This window comes from Neopsephotus bourkii, unplaced genomic scaffold (genome assembly GCF_033783945.1).
Source record: "Neopsephotus bourkii isolate Nb327-2 ecotype Australia unplaced genomic scaffold, CSIRO-AGI_Nbou_v1 NB_1634, whole genome shotgun sequence".
NCBI lineage: Eukaryota > Metazoa > Chordata > Aves > Psittaciformes > Psittacidae > Neopsephotus > Neopsephotus bourkii.
Window position 1 is genome coordinate 10,190,094 of NW_026902109.1, and position 20,315 is coordinate 10,210,408.

The 20,315-nt window shown below is 39.6% G+C and overlaps 1 protein-coding gene and 1 long non-coding RNA gene across 3 annotated transcripts in view; one reads left to right on the forward strand and one right to left on the reverse strand.

The window, feature by feature from the left end:
* OGDHL (oxoglutarate dehydrogenase L) overlaps positions 1–19,758 on the forward strand; it is a 46,111-nt gene extending 26,353 nt beyond the window's left edge. Inside the window, exons 16-22 of one of the 2 annotated variants that reach the window (XM_061373767.1) lie at positions 9,950–10,128; positions 13,749–13,820; positions 15,299–15,424; positions 16,032–16,104; positions 17,867–18,030; positions 18,636–18,790; positions 19,528–19,758. In XM_061373767.1, coding sequence (XP_061229751.1) covers positions 9,950–10,128; positions 13,749–13,820; positions 15,299–15,424; positions 16,032–16,104; positions 17,867–18,030; positions 18,636–18,790; positions 19,528–19,651 — 893 coding nt within the window. In that variant the 3' untranslated portion in view covers positions 19,652–19,758. Of the gene's footprint in view, positions 1–1,105; positions 1,231–9,949; positions 10,129–13,748; positions 13,821–15,298; positions 15,425–16,031; positions 16,105–17,866; positions 18,031–18,635; positions 18,791–19,527 lie in introns of those variants that run through there. The other variant, XM_061373768.1, reaches the window with a different exon arrangement.
* The window catches only part of LOC133223239 (uncharacterized), a 318,819-nt gene that overhangs the window by 96,224 nt on the left and 202,280 nt on the right, over positions 1–20,315 (reverse strand). The gene's annotated exons all lie outside the window — the stretch shown is intronic.

The window sequence follows — 20,315 nt, forward strand, 5'->3', positions numbered from 1 at the left end:
GGGGCCTAAAATCCAATCAAAATGCCTAAACTGATTTCCCTCCACCCCCTGAAAAAAAGTAGTTCTATCAGGAGATTCAGTAAATTTACCCTGTTCGTTGTAGGATTTGTCCCTTATTGTCTTATTACCTTGAATGGTTTTTAAAAAATCATTGTAGTATGAACTTTAAGCTCAACTTAGGTTTTTTTCTTACAGTGTGCTATGGTGGGTCTCTGTTTTAATGTATATTTTATTTTTAACATTTTAGAATAAAATAAAAATTAGAGGGAAAACTTCAGCTAGCTGTGTATGTGTTTGCTTTGGGGTTTTGTTTCTTTGGTTTGTTTGCTTGCTTTAAATTTTGAATGCCTTGCCTGTGGAATCAGCCGTATGAATTTGCAGTTTTTTTTGCAAAACTTTCTGCACTCTTCAAATAATACACCTATTTGTTTAGGCTGCTTAGAACCTGCTTGTACTTCAAAACTGTAAACTGGGAGACTAAAGTAGTTTTTTGGTGGATAAGTCGCAGAATCAGTCCCATTACTATTCAGTGGGACATAACATAGTAATGAGAGAAGGTTAATTTCAGAGAATAACATAGCTATACAAGAAGCAGAGCTCAGCAAGAAAACGAATGGAAAAAAGCTGTAAAACAGTTATATATGAAACAGATATGAAAGCTTTCCCTCTCAGGTTCTGTCATCCCTTAAACAAGCACCCCACATTTTCCAATTTTGGGATTCAGCTGGAAGTTTCCATCTTCCGTGGTTGCTTGTGGCAATGCTGGAACATGCACCTAATGCTTTCTCAAAAGGAGAGGAGCTGTCAACAGAATCAAGGACTCTGTAATACAGATATAAAAATCCATGCCAGCTTTATCTGAACTGCTATTCTGAACATGCTAGTTGAAGAAAACAAATACTTGTGATAGCATTACTCAGAGTGAATTATATTTTTGGTAGTGGACAGGCATTTTACCTTCAGCCACAGAGAATGAATAACCTCACTGACATGGTGAGGGTGGCAAGAGGAATGTGGAGCACAAAACCAATACATCTAATAATTTATCAAAAACGTTATTGATTCCGTGGATAAGTAATGAAATATTTTTTCATATCCATTTCAGAGCTAGTGTGAAGGAAAAGGATGCAGCACTGTAGGAGATGAAGACAGGAATTGATAGCTGCAGTAAAGTTCCAAAAAATTGGTGACTTAGTCATTTTTACATATGCTACATAATACTTACTGCTAGTAAAATTAAAGTGGTACAAAACTAGTAAGCCTTAGTGTGAGCTGAAGAGCTGAGATTTTGTCGGTATTTTTGTTAGCTCTGTGGCAGAATTAGTGTGAACAGAAGTTTGTATCTCTATAAGCTAATATCATTCATCATGGCTTGACTTCGCGAACGAAGATTTGGGAAGGGCATTTACCCACGCTTACTACAAGCGCACTGATGACTAAGAAGGCCAATGTGGGATAGGCAAATCCGGCTACAAAAAGCACAGCAGAAGGTCTCCTTGGGTGGAACAGGTGGGACGCGATTCTTCCTGTGTTGTCTTTTCTCCTCGAGACTAGTTCTTCGTGAACTCTCAAAGGAGTCAGCGGCATTATGTATGGTGTGCCTCCAAGTCTCCCGATTGGAGGCCAAGGTGGACCACTGATGGTAGTCAATATGGCCAAGGCTAAGGTATTGTTTCAGGGAGTCCTTGTATCTCTTCTTTGGGGCACCTCTCTTGCGGCTACATGTAAACTCTAGTTTGCAAGACAGGATGTGTATAAACACAATAAAAATAATTGGCATAGCTAAAAAGCAGGAATTTAATTTCAGAGAGTGATTTTTTTCTTTGTTTTGTTTGTTTCCAATTTCCCGTTCTTTCTCATAGTTTGGCCTGGGCTTTCTTAACTTGAGACAATTTACAGTGTAGCTGCAAATGTAATGGGTAAGTGTGTCATAGGTTTCTGGTTTTGGTTTTGTTTGGTTGTTGTTTTTTTTAATATTCAAATAACATATCCAAATGTGAAAGTGATATGTCTGGATGTGGTTGCAATTTGATTTTAATCCAAAACTTACACATCATGAGGTCTAGGAATTCTGTTGTTGATACAGTGTGAAGGGCAATTCCAATTGCCACAAATCTGTTCTTTAAAAATTAACTAAGTGGGCTCTCTCTCTTTCTTGATCCCATCCTGCTCACTGTTGCTCCTCCATCTTCCTGAGCAGCAGAAATGTGAAAGTTGATTTAATAACTTTAATTCGGTACAAGCAATAGGACAAAATGTGGGCTTTTTCATAAACTGAAGAGTACCAGTTCTGTGCAGTCCTGCTTCAGCAGATGTGATGACAGGTTCTTCAAAACTAATAATATCAATATTTTTAGTTGTTAAGAACTTTAAATCCCTTGTGTCTAAGCTGTTTTCTAACAGTAAAGGAAATTAGATTTCTGGAAAGAGTTGATGAGATGATCTTTTTTTCCCTTAGAAATATCATATTTCTATGTTGAAATGATTTTATAATAAGTTTTCTCTCCTTATATAGTTTTTATATATCAGGCTTTTCCAACATGTTTACTCTTGTGTATTCTATCTATAGAGAGACAGTGTTGGGATAAGCAGTAGTGTGTGAACATGTGGCACCTCAGTCAAAGAGGAGCTATTAGAATTGTTACCTGTTTGGCCGGTAACATCACCAGGTCTCCTTTTTAGTACATGGAAGAGTAAGTAAGTGCTTACAGGTCAATGAGTTGATCCTTCAGGTGTAGCAAACCCCCCAACACTTTATTTTCTCTAACTGCTATTTCGCCTTGTCCTGGTTTCAGCTGTGACACTTATTTTTCTTCCTAGTAGCTGGTGCAGTGCTGTGTTTTAGCTTTAGTCTGAGAACAGTGCTGATAACACACTGATGTTTTTGTTGTTGCTAAGTAGCACTTACCCTGGTCAAGGACTGAAACTTTTCAGTCTCTCATGCTCTGCCAGTGAGGAGGGGGACAAGAACCCAAGAGGAAGCAGAGACAGGACACCTGACCCAAACTAGCCAAAGGGGTATTCCATGCCACAGCATGTCATGCCCAGTATATAAACTGGGGGGAGTTATCCGGAAGGCCCAGTTTGCTGCTTGGGTTGGGCTGCATATTGGTCGGCTGGTGGTGAGCGATTGTTTTGAGAATCACTGCTGTTTACTGGGTTTTCATTACTTCTCTTGTTATTTCCTATTATTGTCATTATTGTTATTGTTGGTATTCTTTCTGTTATCACTATATTGTACTTTAGTTATTGGGCTGTTCTTATCTCAACTCTTGGATTTTACATTCTTTTGATTCTCCTCGTCCCAGCTGGCAGGGGGGAGAAAGGAGAAGTGTGAGTGAGCGGCTGCGTGGTGCTGAGTTACTGGCTGGGTTTAGACCACAACATTACTATATGAGCCTGTTACAAGTAAGACTTTGGGATTAGTGGCCTAAAGTATTTGGTGAGGGTTGAGAAGGTTGTAAGAGGATGTAAAAGAAAAGAAAAAGTGTTAAGAATTTAATTTGTGACTGTGTTAATGTGCAGCACCTCAGAAGCATTTTGGGAATTCCCTTAGTTTCTGTGAATTAGAGCAAAGTAAAAATGGATTGAACAGCCCAGTATGATAGAACTACAGATTATTTTCTTGGCAGGTACATAAACCAAAGGCTGGTGTCTCTTCAGAGCTGTGAGCTTTGCACCAAGTTATTGTTGAGCTGGTTAGGAACACCTGGGGTGTAACTGCTCCATTAAAACGATACTCTGGCAAGACTGATTTCACTTCTAAATAAAACTAAGGCAGTCTTGTTAACTTGTAGTTCAAACAGTTGCTTATGTTTTGTACACAGGAAGCTGTGGAGTGTGTGTACTGGGGCATTAAATCAGAGTATTTAACAATCTCTGATAATTTTATCTGACATCCTATGTCTCCTATTTTTAGCTATATCCAGATTATTACAATTTAGTTGTGCATCCACTCATCTAGCTATAAATTTTCCCTTTTACTGAGTCTGAACATCTGGTAGTATAAATGATGGCTGTGTGAAGTCATTTAAGCTAAAAAGTTTGTCTGAGTTTGTTTGCTGATTGAGATGAAGGAGAAAAGCAAGAGTAACTTACAGGTGCTCCATGCTACCTGTTTTTTAAACACTTGAAGGGATCTCCAGTCTTTACTGCCCTCAGTGTTGATTGTCCATCAAGGTGTGATTCTGTCAGGTTTCAGTAGGAGTTTTGAGCGGTCTTGGGCTGTAGCATCCCATATTGGGAACTTCCAGGGAACATGCAGGCAAGATACACTTGAGACTAGTGTGTAGTTCAGCAAATTCCTGAACCATGAGACCTGGAGTACAGCTTTTTCAAGAGGGAAGGTCATGTTTAAAAAAGAAGATAAAGGGGGGTGGACAGGTATTGATTTAACCTTTTCTTACAGTACAGTTCTAGGATGAAATATGTAGTATTACTGCTCATGCAGAACAACATGTTTTTAAGAATGGGAGTAGCAAATGCAGTTATCTGTCAGAAATGGTGTTGGGAAATATGACAGACTGAAGTAACCAAGGACCAGGTTTTCAATGGCATCTGCATGGAGCTCTTAGAAGGCGTCAGTCTTTCTGTTTAATAGGGTCAGCCACCAGGTGGGTGTTAACTTCACTTTCTCCTGGGCTGTGTTTGAGTTTGTGAGAGGGTGCATTCCCTCTGTTAGTTCCTGTGCTTAAATTTTCTGTTAAACATAGCACAAATCTCAATTTGTAACTTTCCTCATTCTGACATTAAGTCCTTGCACTGATAAGCCCTCTATAACCATTAGTTAATGTTTATGCCTTAAATCACTTTGAAATATTGAAATAAGCTGTAGTTTTACTTATGTTAATTGAAAAACTACAGTTCTTACAACAATCATGAAAAGTAGTGTGAGGGAAAAACCGGCATAATATGCTGCGTAAGCTGGCACTTCGCTTGACAACACCTCTTTCTCTTCCAGAGTGACGAAAAGAACAGTAAGGGAGCACAGCAGGAACTGGACTAATAGAAACAAGCATTTCTGCTGCGCCTGTTATCTAGGGACCTTAATGAAGTTCAGCAATTAAAACATTAGTTTTGCAGCCTTAGTCAAGTGCTGTGTATTTTTCCTTCCTCTCTCTCCTCAGTTTGGAAGTTTACCAAACTGCTGTGCTGGGTCCTGGTCCCCTGTGCCCCGGTGTGCTGAGCCCTGAGCAGCTGGCTGGTGTTCAGGAGCTGGCTGGTAGCTCCACCACCCTTTGGTGTGCAGATTCTTTACCTGTCATTCTTTGAAAGCTACACCTTGCAGCCTGGTTGTCTTGTTGCTGGATTTCCTCACAGCTTAAGCCTTTCTGTTTCTAGCTGTGTAAGAGTTACTCCTTTAAACTTTGCATAGAATTCTGAAGAAATGTTCAGGTCTTGTCTCTGCAGACACAATAAAAGTTTGCAAGTCTCTGCTGCAGTTTTTTTAACCCTTTACTCTGGTCTGAGGTTGAGCCTTCTTGAGGGGCCTGGGTAGAAACCTGCTCCCCTGATGTTCATGTCCCATCTCTAGAACTGTGGGGTCTTTCTAGCTCAGGTCAGCTTCCCTGATCTTGACTCATCTGGTGCCCCAACAAATCCGTTTCAGGAGAAGCGCCTCACCTTCTCCTGGGTTGTTAACCTGTATGTTAATCTGTAACCTGTTAACCTGTAACCTAACTTTCCACCTATATATATATATATATATATATCTATATATATATGATTTTCTCCACGTGCAGGTAGGAGTAAGTAATTCTTGACAGAATACCTTGCTATAATCGCTGGTGGAATAGCTTTCATTTTAGGAACTCTCATTGTCATTTGCCAGGTGGAAAATGAGTTCTGGTGTACCAGTGATGGCTTTACCACAAACATATGTTCTGTGAAATAGTAGTCTTGGCAAAACAAATTTCAAAATATTAATCAGAATGTGTAGATTACATTTGAATATATTTTCCCACATTTTTATGGCTGTCAGCTTGTAAAAGGTATCTGTGTTAAGATCACACCTTTAATGCAGCTTCACCTGGGACATTTTCACCTTGTGGAGATTATTGGCACAAAGGTGACAACAAGGTAGCAAATGAGAAATGACACTGTTTTTAACGTGAATTTTAGGGGTGTTTTTGGCATATGAAACAGGATTATGTGTGTGCTCTGACTAAGGTTTAAATAAGCATATTGCTCCATACCCTTTGAAAAGCCCTGTGTAATTATTGGTAACTCTAAGCTGTCAAGACCTCAGTTCATTCTTTTCTAAAAGCTAGATTACCCTATCCTTACAGAGAGCAGCATATGCACAAATAAGTCCTGAACATATTGCATATTTCCTCAAGCATGTCACCCAATCAGTAGAAATGGTCTCTTAATGATTGTGTAAAATTAGAATGGGATTCAGGCCTATCTAGGGAAATCTGTTTTTCAGATACCTTTGGGAACACGCCTTGAAGGAGTTGTGTATTTTTTTCCCCACTGTTTGCATTGTGCTAAAAACAATAGAATCACATAAATAAGGAGGACAGAGATTTAAAATATGTTCTGAAAGAAAGGTCACTCAGGCCAAAGGAACGGTCAACAAAAGCCATCCTCTTTGGAAATGCACTGTCATGGTGACTCAAAAGATGAAGGGCCTTCTGTCTGACTTACCGGTCTCCTTTTGGCCTCTAACTTCCTAGTTGCCTTTTGGTGTGAACGTGAGCATCTGCTGGAGTCATGGATGGACTGTTCAGAGTTCAGGAATCCAGAAGCCAAGTGACTCAAAGATTTCTTGCTGGTAAACAAAAAGCTGGGTTGAAATTAACAGAGTAGACTGTGAAGACACACTATAAAAACAATATGTAAAACTGTTTTCACCGTGAGTAAAAAATTTCACTTGAAGCTCTTGTTGCTTTTTGTCTTACACAGTTAATTTGTCATGCAGTTGTCCCTTTGCTAACCTTCCAGGAAAGTCTGTATACTGACACTGGCTGAAGAGCCTGATCCTGGAGTGGGAGAAATCCTGTAGTCCCAATTAAGCTATAATCGTTGAGCAAAGCTAAAGCAATTTCAGTTTCATGCAGAGATGATCTATGTCAAAACTTCATGTCAAGTGTTGGAAGGATGTTTCTTGTAATTTTTATTACAGAGGGACTTCCTTGATTTATGACTACTCTCACTAGTTTTGTTGAGGGTTTTCCTTGTGGAACTGGGCAAGTTAGTTTAAACTTTCTGTAACCACGTGTTCATTAGTTCTCATTTTTTAAAGGCAGGAATGCTTGTCCTTCACTCCTTTTTTTTTTACTTTTTTTCTTCCCCCCCTGCCCCTATTTGTTTGTTTGGGTTGGTTTTTTTTGTCCCTGGTAAAGCTTTCAGAGAAGTAACTACTTGTGTATGTCTGTGGCGTTCAGCACATGAAGACCTCAGTCTTAGCTTAGATCTCTCAGTATCTCTCTGATAGAGAATGTACTGTAAAAGTTGAACAAAAAGAAGAAGGACAAAGAAAGTCTGAATAGGTTTGACTTGATCTTGAAATCTTCCTCCGTAGCTACATCAGTTACCTGCCACTGGCAGCATTAAAGTAACTCATATGCTGTATGTGCCACATGTTCTCTCCTGCCTCATGATAGCCTGAGACTCTTTCAGTGCTTGGAATGCCAGGCCATCTTAAAGGTACTTCAGGTACTTTTCTGTTATTGCTTATATAATTGTTTGGTATTATAGTTCTCTTTGAAGTAATTCTCTTACCCACTGAATTGCAAAAATTGAGCTCTCCTAGAGGGACTGCAGCCTCCAGTTACCAGGGTATGAATCACAAATGATAAGTATATGGGAGATGTCAGCTATTGCAGGTGATCCTGTGAGTAGCCTTCTGTGTATGGAGAATGTCAAGATGCTAAGCTTGTATCTTCTATGGAGCCTGAGTTTTTTTGAACTTCCTGAAACTTCTAATTAGAAGAGTTGCATGGTAGGCTTGGCCGGGGCTAGAAACTATAGTTCCAGTGATTCTGAGTTTTAGCATGGCTTTGCAACAGTGTATTGTAGTGCACTGAATACTGGTGCTCACAAAGCAGTATTGGATTTTACTGATACATAATATTTAGGAGGCATATTAGGTACCTGACCTATGATTATATTTGGTTTATAGCCACCTATGGGTCTAGAAAATATTATCCATAACTCGAGAAAGAGTTACAACTCAGTATCATAGCTTTTTAAATAAAATCTTGCAACAGCAAAGGTAGTTGCTCTGCAGGTATAGCCTTCAGTGGGAGTCTTCCCATGTTGCAGTTCTGTATTTGGAAACAGATCTTTATATTGTGTGCAGAATTCAAAAAAAATCAACATAAACCATATTTATCCAGCAAATGTTTACTCTATATGTGTATTGAATCAATTTTCCTTCAGTCAGAACCTTAACATCCAGAGCAGTGCTACGTAGTACTCTTTTTTACTGAGAGCTTTAATTTTTGGGGGGGTTTAATATTTCAAAACTGTAGGTGTAGAGTATGCATACGGATGTTTGCTCAGCACTCCAGGCCTAGCTATATCAAAGTGTGAAAGAAAAATATGAGCAGAGATCAAATACGTATTTTTATATTTTTGAATGCATTTAGGTGTTCACTGTGGAACATGGTATGGAAAAATGCTTTAAATTTAAGCGTGATCATTAAACTGAGACAGGTACACATTGCACACAGCTAGGTTTTCATGTTTTGATTTGACATAAAATTCTGCCTGTTTTTTAAAGCTACACAGTAGAGGCTGCATAGCGTATGCAAGCACCCTTGTAGTTTTCTATCTTTGACCTTTGCAGAGCTACTAGAAATCAATTACCTAGCTTACATTGCAGTTTAGGTTGCTTTTCTCTCTTGCCAATTATCTCCCCAGGACGTGTTGCACTGCTGGGGCTTTGTTGTACTGCAGCGGGTCTCTCAGTGAGAGCAAAAATTTGTTTCTGCTTTTAAGAGATAGTCGTGGGGGCTGTCAAGAGCTTTCAGTTATGTTTGGTCCTTGGCAAGTTTGAAGAGTGGAAAGCAAGCTGCCTGGCTTGCTCTGTGTACAACACCCAAGTTGCTGTCAGCTGGGCTGCTGCACTATGTTTGTCCTGCTGTATTAACCTGACGTGGTGTACTAAGTGGGAATATGTGGCCCTTCTGCTCTGTATGGAGTGATGAATTTGCAGTTCAAACCGCACAAGTTTGGGGATATTTTTGTACTTACCTGCTATGTAAACCACCTGAAATATCTGATACAGAGTGGAGAGGGAGAAGGTTATGTCTTTGTGCTTTCACTAGCTGAAGCAGTGATATCTTGCCCATGAAGAGCCCTCTGATCAACTCTGCCACTGAGGCAGAGACCTAAGGGGTCCTTAACTATGCCAAAGAAAAGATTGTTTACCCAAGCCCCAGACGTATCTGCCATGCACCTATTATGTTCAAGCTTTCTTGAAGCTATGAAGACTATGATCCTTCCTATTGACTGAAGATGGATGTCACCATTAATTTTGTTCAGCACCTGCATGAGAGGGAAAAAAAAAAAAGACAATGTTGTGCAGGGCTGTGCAAGTAATAAAATTAACAAGTAGCTTCTTGAACAGTCCAATAATAGACTGTAAGTGGATTTTTACAGGAAAAGATAGTATATACCTCAGTGAGCTCTCAGGAAAACATCAAACTGAAGTTCGAGCGTAGGGAGAGGTTGTAATTATTCATTTTTAAACTCCTATGATATTGAAATGCTTGAGGAAAAGTTTGAAGGATTGGAGTCAGGATTGGAAAAATGTTATTTGCTAATCTTCTGATGCAAGTGCTGCTACTGAAAACTGCATAATTTATAGCAGGGCTACAAAAATCCAGCTCATGCTCTCATTTTGGTTTTGTTTTAATAATGTTTTTTTTTTAATGAGAAATTAACAGGATTCTCAGCAGGTCTGTTTCTTTCCTAATTCTTCTGTTTGTTTGATTCTCAGGTTTTGAACTTGGCTTTGCTATGGCAAGTCCCAACGCCCTGGTGTGCTGGGAGGCCCAGTTTGGTGACTTCCATAACACAGCACAGTGTATAATAGACCAGTTCATCAGCTCTGGCCAGGCCAAGTGGGTTCGTCACAACGGGATCGTCCTGCTCTTGCCACATGGAATGGAAGGAATGGTGAGGGCCACTGGTTGGCTTATGCAGGATATAAATGCTGGCTACTGTGCCTTTGCTGTGTCTGTAAAAGCCAAAGATGTCTTGGGGATTAATGGTGATACAAAGCTGGGGGGAGGAAGGCACTATTCAGCACGTTGGACTGCCTCAGTGCTACAGAAAAAATGTGTATAGATTGATTGGTTAGAACCAAAAAAACCTGAGAAGTATTTCAGAGCTCTTAGCTTTGTGTCCTCCTTAGTGGCATGTACCACTTGCCCCCAGTTTTTTTCTTTTTTTTCCTCTCATTTTTTTGTATCTTTCCCTAAGATGCAGCCTTTTACCCGTAGAAAGCTGGATTCTTAGCATACAATAAGAAAGAAATCATTAGTGTCTAGTACTACTTCCTTGGTTTGATTTTGCATGAAGTAGGTCTGTTTAAATTGCACAAAATTCTCTTGCAGTGAAATAGCATTACAGAGCTCTAAAACTTCTTCAAAAATCATTGACATTGAGTAACTGTGATATAATAAGAAATTTCCCTCTTTCTGAGAAGGAAAATGCTTCCACTAGCTGTCGAATCTTTTCTTTGTGGCTTGCAGAAGGAACTAGGCAGTGTCATAGTGGGAAGGGGCATGAACACACTTTGTATGTAATGTTATGAGAAGTTCATATCCGCAGTAGGATTGTTCTTCAAATCTTTTAAATTATTTTTAAACATTACATGAACATCATGTCAGGCTAGGTTAATTTTCTCCCTTTTCAAATGTATTAACATTCATGAATTGATGCATGTATGTTTCTAGCCTTCTACTAAGAAAATCATAGTATGTGCCACAGTGGCAGTCTCCATCTGTATAAATGTTGTAGACCCTTTCACTACAAACTGCGTCATTTCCATTCTCACAAACAGTTTAGTTTATTTCCATGCAATTATAATCCTGTCCTGATATACCGGGGTGCATTCATATCTTATGAATGTCTTTCTGTGCCCATTTGTGCATAAAGAATAACGGGTCTATTGCTGTTCACAAGAGTTTTGATAAAATAAATTTTTAAAATACAAATTCTGAGGGGACAGCCTGATTGTGCCCTCAGCAGGAGGGGTGGACCTCTGCAGGGAAGCACTCAGCTGAAGGGAGCTAGTTTTCTGCTGCTTACAATACAGTTAATCTTAGCCACTTGGCAGCTAGGATTTGCTGAAACATGCTTATTTTGCTACTAGTGTCAGGTGGTTTTGGAGTATTTAAGAATCCCACCAGCCTACTGAAATCTGTTATCTTCCCAGATGAGCTTTCCATTACAGGAGTGTTACTCTCTGTAACTACAGTGTTGGGGGCAGAATGATTTGGGAGAGGATTCGTAATGGGGTATGGATCCCTTCACCTCTAGGTCATGCATCCACAGGCAAGTTGGCTGTGATTGAAAGACTGCTGCCTAATGGTTCCTTGGGGACTCATCTGAAAGTAGCTAATGGATTCAGAATGGGCCTCACTGGGTAGGTGGTCGCAGTAGAAATAAACCCTACCCCATCCCACGCAGCAGTTGCTAGCAATCTGACTGGCAGTGTCAGCAGAGAAATCAAAGATGGATGTGAACATTGAGGATCTGGATTGAGGTTATTACTGGGGCAGCATATATATGTGTATGTTAGGGAAGCCTCACATGTCCCTCCTGCAATTGTTTGCCAGTAACATCTCAGTTTCCAGCGTACTGAATTCAGTGTGCTTGTGAAACACTATGTTTGTGCATGTATAGGTTGTACTTTTTCGTGTAGGTTTGATTTACGGCAAATAGATTTATGCAGCAGAGGTATTGCAATATTGGACTGTTACTGTGTGCCATAGTTTTGCACATGTTTGCTTCTTGTTCTCGAGCCCTTACCCATCTATGATCGGCACCTCAACAGTGGAGACAGACTTCACAAGAGTAATTGTGCCAGGCATAGTTCTTGGCTGTTACTCCTTTGTTGCAGGGGGCATGTATTTTATCTTTGAAGTCCCTTAGCCCATGGAATAGTGAATTACAGAATAGTTTGGGTTGGAAGGGACCTTAAAGATGACCTAGTTTCAACCCTTCCAATACCTTCTTCTAGACCAGGTTGCTCAAAGCTTGTCCAATCTAGCCTTGAATACTTCCAGGGATGGGGTGTCTACAACCTCTCTTCCAGTGCTTCACATACCTCACAGTGAAGAACTTCTTCCTCATATCTAATCTAAATTTCCCCTCATTCAGTTTATAGCCATTTCTCCTTGTCCTATCACTACATGCCCTTGTCAAAAGTGCCTCTCCATATTCCTTATAGGCCCGCTTTATGTACTACTGCTCTCAGGTCTCCCCGGATACTTCAGGCTGAACAAGTCCAGCTCTTAGCCTGTCTTCATAGGAGATGTCCTTCTGCCCTCTGATCATCTTTGTGGCCATCCTCTGGACTCTGGAGTCCTGCACATAAAATCAGGGAGGATGATGTGTTGTATGAGTGATTTTTCAAATCATATGTTAAGGTTTCAGCAGAGTAAGTTATGATGAGAGGTAGCTGTATAAAGAAAAAAGCTGGTTTATGAACATCGTTAGCTTAGTAGCTGTGGGGAGAATTGAGGTGTAATAGTTTTATGTCTTCAGGTTAAAGTACTTTGCAGCTGTCTCCAAAATGAAAGTCCTTCCTAACAGTAACTGTCACTTGAGCAAGCAAAGGCTGCCAGCATTAGCAATAAATAAAAAAACACACTGCATTCTTGTACTCCTCACAGCTTTCTCTCATCCTTTATAAACAAGGACATGAGAGGGGAGATAACAGATACTGAAACACCCCTTATTCCTGACCAGCATGTGTGTTTCTGTGTATTCTGTGACCAGCATGTGTGTTTTGCTAGTATTGAATGGATCTAACAATGTTTGTCACTAAAAGAAATTACTTTAGGTACTGCTAGTGAGACAGTGGTTGTGAATGTTCAGTATTTTGACAGAATGGAATGTAAAGGTATTTTACATTACACGAAGAAGCAGAAATTAATCATAAGTTAGTTTGCCAGATAATCTGTACATGTAGTTTGATTTATTCTAGCTGAAGCATTCATCTAGGCTATTTTGTCCTGCACGAACACTGAACAGTGGTAGGAGGAAGATCCTGATTCCACTTTTGTTGCTAATATAGTGAAGATAGTGGGCAGTTAACTGTACTTCCTCCTGCTCAGCATGCAAGTGTGGTTTGGTCCAAAGAAGTATGAGTCACTGCATATGCTGAGGCACATGGTGTTTCTCTTCCTGACATTCCTCCTGATCCTTTCTGCCCTGCATTAGCAAGGTCATTGTTCTGCCCACGTGGACCCAACTGCCCTTTCATTCGTCTTCATTGTGCAGCTATACTGAGGCTAGAAATTACTTACAGCTGGTAAAAGCACTGGAAATCCATATGAAACTTTATCTTCTCATATGAAAATGTTTTATGAAAGACAAAAAATTCCAGTCCTGTGTTGTGTCTTCTCACTGCTGCTGCCATTGATGCCCTTTGACTGGGGGGGCAGGTGTGCAGCTTGGTGCAGAGCTGCCAGGGTGACAGGAGGTATTCATGAGTTAGTGACCTGAAATGATATCTAATTGATGATGTGCCTTTTTAATTTCATTTTAAATGATACCTTTACTAGGGTCCAGAGCATTCATCAGCCAGGCCTGAGAGGTTTCTGCAGATGAGCAATGATGATTCTGATGCTTATCCGGTAAGTAGATTTGTCAAAGGCTATATCCTTGTTTTGTTCTTCACATTTTAGACATATTTTTTGGTAAGAAGCATCCTTTTAGCTAGGTATAGTGGGTCAAGATTTAGTTTCAGAACTTGATGTAACATTAACTTGATCCCAGTAAAAGTAATGAAAGTATGAGGTATGTGCTGCTTCATTGCAAAGCTGAGGTCACATACAATTAATCACTGGCAGCATGATCTTTTTATGGCTGTTCCTCAGGGCCACTGATTCTGCTTGTTTATATTGCTGTGCATACTGCAAAGGGGTGTCTCTAGCTAATTTCTAAAGGAAGCCAAGTGAGACTACTCCTGGCTTTTTGCAGTGGAGCTAAATTATACTGCAGGAAGCATGAAAATAAGAAACTACTAAATTTTATTCAGCTAAGACCTGCATACTCTGGTCATTCATTTTTACAGACAAATTGTGTAGCTCTACAGGATACTGGGCATCCACTTTCCCACTGCAGATTTCCTACAAAACTCTGCTATACATTAATTGAAAAGCCCACCAATTTAAAAACAGGCAAAATAAAATGCATGTTTCAGATTTGGCCCCGAGTTTGTTACCCTTGGGGCAATGATCGTTCCAAAGCCATGCTGCTTCTCAACTAAGAGTAATTTTTGTCAGTGAACTGGCAGAATAAAGACCTGATTGATTGACAGCATTTAAGCACTGACAATTGCACACAATGAAGCAAGTTATAAATTTCATCATAGAAGGCAGGAGCTCTAACCATGGACCAGGAAATTGTGTTAGCTGCTATACCAGTCTGTAATGAGATCATTGTACCTTTATCTACATATATGCTTACCTAATTTATATGTACATAGATATGAATAAAAACACCCTATATTCATAAAATACAGAAAATATAAAACATGAAATTTATGTGTTAAAAAACTTAAGAGGACGAGACGCCAAAAAATGGGAGAATTATCTATACACTCAAAAAATGAATTCTAGTTTTAAGATTCTTTCAAAGGGGTTATATTTTGTGTCTTCCACCTACTGAATTCCTAGTCCTCCTCGCCCATTGTTCCTGGGCTTCCCACCTTGCTGAAATTAATGGGAGGTTTATGCATTTATTTACATACATTTTTAGGTAGAAGTAGAAACAGAAGAGAGTGATTTGTGGGGATGTTTCCCTAGCTAATCATACAATCTCATCAGAATCTGCTATTGAAGTATTTTTTAGGAATGGAGTTGCTGAGAGTCAGAAATACAGAATCATAGAATGGTTAGGGTTGCAAAGGACCTTAAGATCATCAAGTTCCAACCCCCCTGCTATGGCCAGGGACACCTCACTCTAAACCGTATCACCCAAGGCCTCGTCCAACCTGGCCTTGAACACTGCCAGGGATGGAGCATTCACAACCTCCCTGGGCAACCCATTCCAGTGCATTTTTCTGATCCTGTAGGCATTTTTTTTATAATGCCTTTAATGTCTCTCTCAGGAGTTCAGTGAGCAGTTTGAAGTTTCCCAGCTGTATGAATGCAACTGGATCGTGGTGAATTGTTCTACTCCAGCCAATTACTTTCACGTCCTCAGAAGACAGATCTTGCTGCCATTCAGAAAACCGGTAAAGTTACTATAATGGACCTGGTTATTCGAGGTATATTAACCCTCATATAAGGAGGGGTGTTTGCATATGGCATACTGCTAAAAAGAAAAGAATCACTGGTGAAAAATCTTAGCACAGATTGAAGTTGCTGATTTGATGGAATGAAACTCAGCTCTGATGTGCTACAATTATGAAATTTGATTTTCAGTTTTACTTCTTTCTGGCTTTTCAGGCCTTCAAATGAGCTTGTCAAGACACTGTAGTTAATAGGTTGTGTGACTATAATCTGCATATAATTGGTGTAACTTCAAAAACATAAGATACAACTGTTGGATGTTTTACTGGTTCATACCTGTGATTTTATTTTGTTCTCGAAAAGAAGCATAAGCAGTAGTTCTTGAGAACCTTTAAAGGGAGTGGACTACCCCAATCTTTTGAGTAATTTTGAAACTTCCTAGGCATTCAAAACAGGAGAAAAAATATTGTGTTTGCTGTTCATTAATCACATTAATTTGATCTGTAGCATGTTCAGTTTGTGTGTTTAGTATGAACAGTGCTACAAATGTTGCATATAATAATGTAGATAAAGCAGCTCTTGAGTTTGGGAAAAATTTCTGTTTTACAGCTGATTATTTTGACACCCAAGTCACTGCTGAGGCATCCAGAAGCTAAATCCAGTTTTGATGAAATGGTGTCTGGTAGGTCACCTTAAAGTATTATGGACAAATAATTAGCTATGTTAAGTCATGTGTCAGGCTGTGAAGAAGGGAATCTGCTCCGGACAGTTTGCCTTTTCCTTTGGTATAATTTCTGTGGAGCTGGTGTGTGAGATCTAGCATGGACTTTTGCTGAAAAATCAGCTTTTGAGTATGGATTCTTAATTTTAAGAGGCTTGTCTTATAACCAATCATTAATCTTAAAGGCAGTGGAAAGTGCATTCCCCTCTCTGCAGGGATGTTCCCCTCAATAGGCTGTTAGGTGCCTCTGCACTTTCTCTTCATACAAAAATTGACTTGTTCTTTGTGTGCTATCTGCACCCTCTATATGTGATGGATAGGTTGAAATCACACTGTGCCTATTTGGAAGAATGAAGGGCACATTTTTCTTTACAATATTCAGTTCTGTGGCTGCCATGTCACAACAGATTTCAGATTAGAAATTCTGTAGGGATTGTGATTTGTCATTTTGTCTTGGGAGTCCCCTCTATTTCAGGCTAATCTTCAATAGTGGCCAAACTCCTAATTAACACTGAATTCTGACATACTTTTATGTTCCCGCTGAAGAGGCAAGGAAGTAGTAAAGTACTGTTGACTCTCAGCTAACTCTTTTTGCTCTATTTTTAATGGAAAGCTGAGGAGGAGAGGAAGATTGACTCCAGCTGACTCAATGTAGCACAGATTCAGTCTTTTTTAATGATGAATTCTGCTGTTCAGTGAGACAGGATAATTCTGACATAAATCAGTTCCTCTTTCATATATTTGAGCTGCTGCTTTTCTACCCCCAAGATAAATGGTTCGAATGGGAGCTTATTCTCCTGGTATGTGGGTGTGCTGATTCAGACTGGGAGGTCATGTTGCTGTCTGCTACCTTGCAGTTGGTTACTGTGGGAATAGTTTTAATCAATCATATAAGGATCTTTTAGACCATCAAGTTCCTCTTCCAGTTTCATGTATCCCAAGCAAATTGTCCTCCTGGGAGGTAATATCACCGGGGAAAAGATACCTAGCATTGAGCATATGCATCTGAAATTGCATCTTATCACTTACACTTGTGGCTCATTACTGTGCTAATTCTTCTTCTGGCTAATGCCATTCTAGCTCTCAAACAGACGTTTAAATCACATAAGTATATGGCAGTAATATGTATGCTTGTGTAAATATTTCTGCAGTTGCCAGATTTAGTTGCATTATGAATATGTGCTATGCTTTTATATAATAATGCTCTAAAATTTTCTAAACCTGTATTAGTGTTAAATGGTTGAGATCATCTTGGAAAGAAGAAACAGTATTTCAGGTAATTAGAATCATAGAATAGTTAAGGCTGGAAAGGACCTTAAGATCGTCAAGTTCCAAACCCCTGCCATGGGCAGGAACACCTCACACTAAAATTCTCTGAAAAAAAAGGGAAGCGAAGGTGGGCTATCCAATAAACTAAAAATTAAAGGTGTAATGCACAACACAAAGCTAAAAAAAGAAGCTGCTCTTCAGTATGTTTTGTGAAGTGTGACAAGTGGATTATTGACAATCTTCTAACTTCTTGAAACTAATTCTAACTTCTTGAAAATAAACTGCTGAAAGTCACTGTAGCAGAATTATCTATCTGAAAAGTAGGAATAGAGAGTCAGCAGAACCCCATAACCATTGCAACCTGCTGGTTGCCCAGTGAAGGACTGTTTCTTGGGCTGCTTTTTTGCAATGTCTGTTCCTCTGAGAGCACTTTTCTAATTTGTATTCTAACTAGGTACCACTTTCCAACGTGTGATTCCTGAGAACGGGCTGGCAGCCCATGCACCACATGATGTCAAGCGAGTGATTTTCTGCACGGGAAAAGTTTACTATGATCTGGTGAAAGAGAGAAAGAATCAAGACCTGGAGAAGCAAATAGCTATAACCAGACTTGAACAGGTGAGCTCTCAGAAGGACAGTCTTTGGGGAGACTTTCAGCAAGGGGTTTCTATGCTTTTAAATAGATAAAACTTGCCAGAAAGGATGGTGATAGTATTCTTATAGCACTTTGCATCTTACAAGGTGTTACTTAATGTCCCTGTGGTAAAGGAACATATAAATTGTATACTGGACAACGAGATCTAGAAAGCTTGATGAGGTTTCCAGAACAACGTAACAAAGTGAAGGTTACAATACAGTGGCACCTGAAATTTGTATGTTGAATCTACTATGCTTAAATGTTGTGAATAGTACACTTTGCAGCTACATTATCATTCACTAATTAAGGACTTCACTAGGAAAACTGTAGGAATACAGGAGATACGGACTATCACCTACTTCTGTTCATACTGGTGCAAGTCTAAGATATATGTGTATTCACTTCTGACAGCAAGAAGTCAATTAAAGAAATACAAGTCACTTTAAAGAACATGTAGCAAGTATATTAGGTACTAAGTGCTTAACTGTAATGGGTGGTTGGAAGAGCTGATGGATAAAAGGCCTTCCTACCATGGGCAAACATCATGTAGGAGAAAGCTTTACCAGTTATTACCCTCTCCTTCCAGATATCACCATTCCCTTTTGACTTGCTGAAAGAAGAACTTGAGAAGTATCCAGGTGCTGATCTAGTTTGGTGTCAGGAGGAACACAAAAACAGTGGATATTATGATTATGTCAAACCTCGTTTCCGCACTATTGTGAACCACACTCGACCTATATGGTATGAGAAAAATTGCTTTGTCTCCTGGATTGGTTTATTTGCTTTTAAGTTTGGCTGGTTTGGGGGAGTTTTTGTGAGGATGTTATTTACGGGGAAGTCATGTTCTTCATGAATCAAAACCTGTGAGTTTGGTTTCTTGGGTGAAGGAGGGAAAAGTGTAGATGACTTTCACAAATACATCATGCATATCTGGCTCCTCCTGGTAGTTCTAAAAGAAAATCAGTAGTGATTAGCTCTATATTTATTGCCATTTAGCACAGCACTTTGCTCTCACATATTTTTATCTTTTCTTGTCTAAGGTTCTGTCTTTTTTAAGATTTTCACTCCAAATATTAGGTTTCTGGAGGAAACAGTTCTTATGAGAGCTCAGTTTAGGTACCTATGCATTTATTTTAGATGATTAACTCTTGGATCTGGCCATGCGGCTGTCAGAGGAATGAGTCTTCATTGCCAAAAGCAACTTACCTAATTATGAGACAGTGTAGCTTGCCTTGGGAGGGATGGGGGAGAAGATGCAGCTTAATATTGATGGGAGGGGGGAAGAGGGGGAAGCTGACCAGAAGGTATAACTGATGTTACAGCTTAGATTGATTTTTATTTAAGAAAGATTGATGATTAAATGTCCAAATCTGCCAAGCTGACTTGAATGCATATAGCAGCATGCTGTCATGCTTGTTAGTGTCAAAATAGTCTCTCTTCTCACCTTGTTTGTCTGCCCAATTCTTTTTGTCACAAAGGTATGTTGGCCGAGAGCCTGCTGCTGCAGCTGCCACAGGCAACAAGAACACGCATCTGGTGTCGCTCAGAAGGTTCTTGGATACAGCTTTCAACCTGGAGGCTTTTGAGGGAAAGACATTCTAACTGCAGGGCACTGACCCATCTCTAACTAGTAGTCTCTCAAATCACTGCATCTGAAAGAGTAAATAAAAGTGGGGAAAATTACTGGCATAAAATTATACATAATAAAATCATGTATTTCTCTACCAGATAAAACAATGCAGCACCTGACTTCATTAATCTGCACCTTACTCCCCAGTTTGTAAGAAAAAAAGTAATTCCAACTTACTTTCCACTGTTTTTGTGACTTGTCTATTTAGATTGGGACCTCTTTGGCACAAGAGAGTGTCGTATCCAAGGCTGCTCAGCAAGTCTAGCCCAGTAAGCCTCCAATTCCAGTCTGTGGCCAGTGTCTAATTACTGTAAGTAGAGCAGGCATGGACAGCATGATAGTTATGCACATCCCTGAAAAATAAAAAAAGAGGAGAGTACGTTTGGAAGCTGCGAAGGAAACAGGATACACTGTTACAAGGAAGATGGTTGACAATTATTTCTAGATATATTGGAGAGGAGTTATGAAACCAAAAAGCAAAGAGTTGGTAGGTGGCTTTCACAGAGAAATGTACTGGCTGTGGTTGTTGGAAGGAGATGGTAAGGTGGTGATGTGAGGAGGATGGAAATGCAGTCACATTACAAAGCTGCTAAACTATGGCTGAAAACAAAAGTGGTGTGAACCACTTAGGTATAA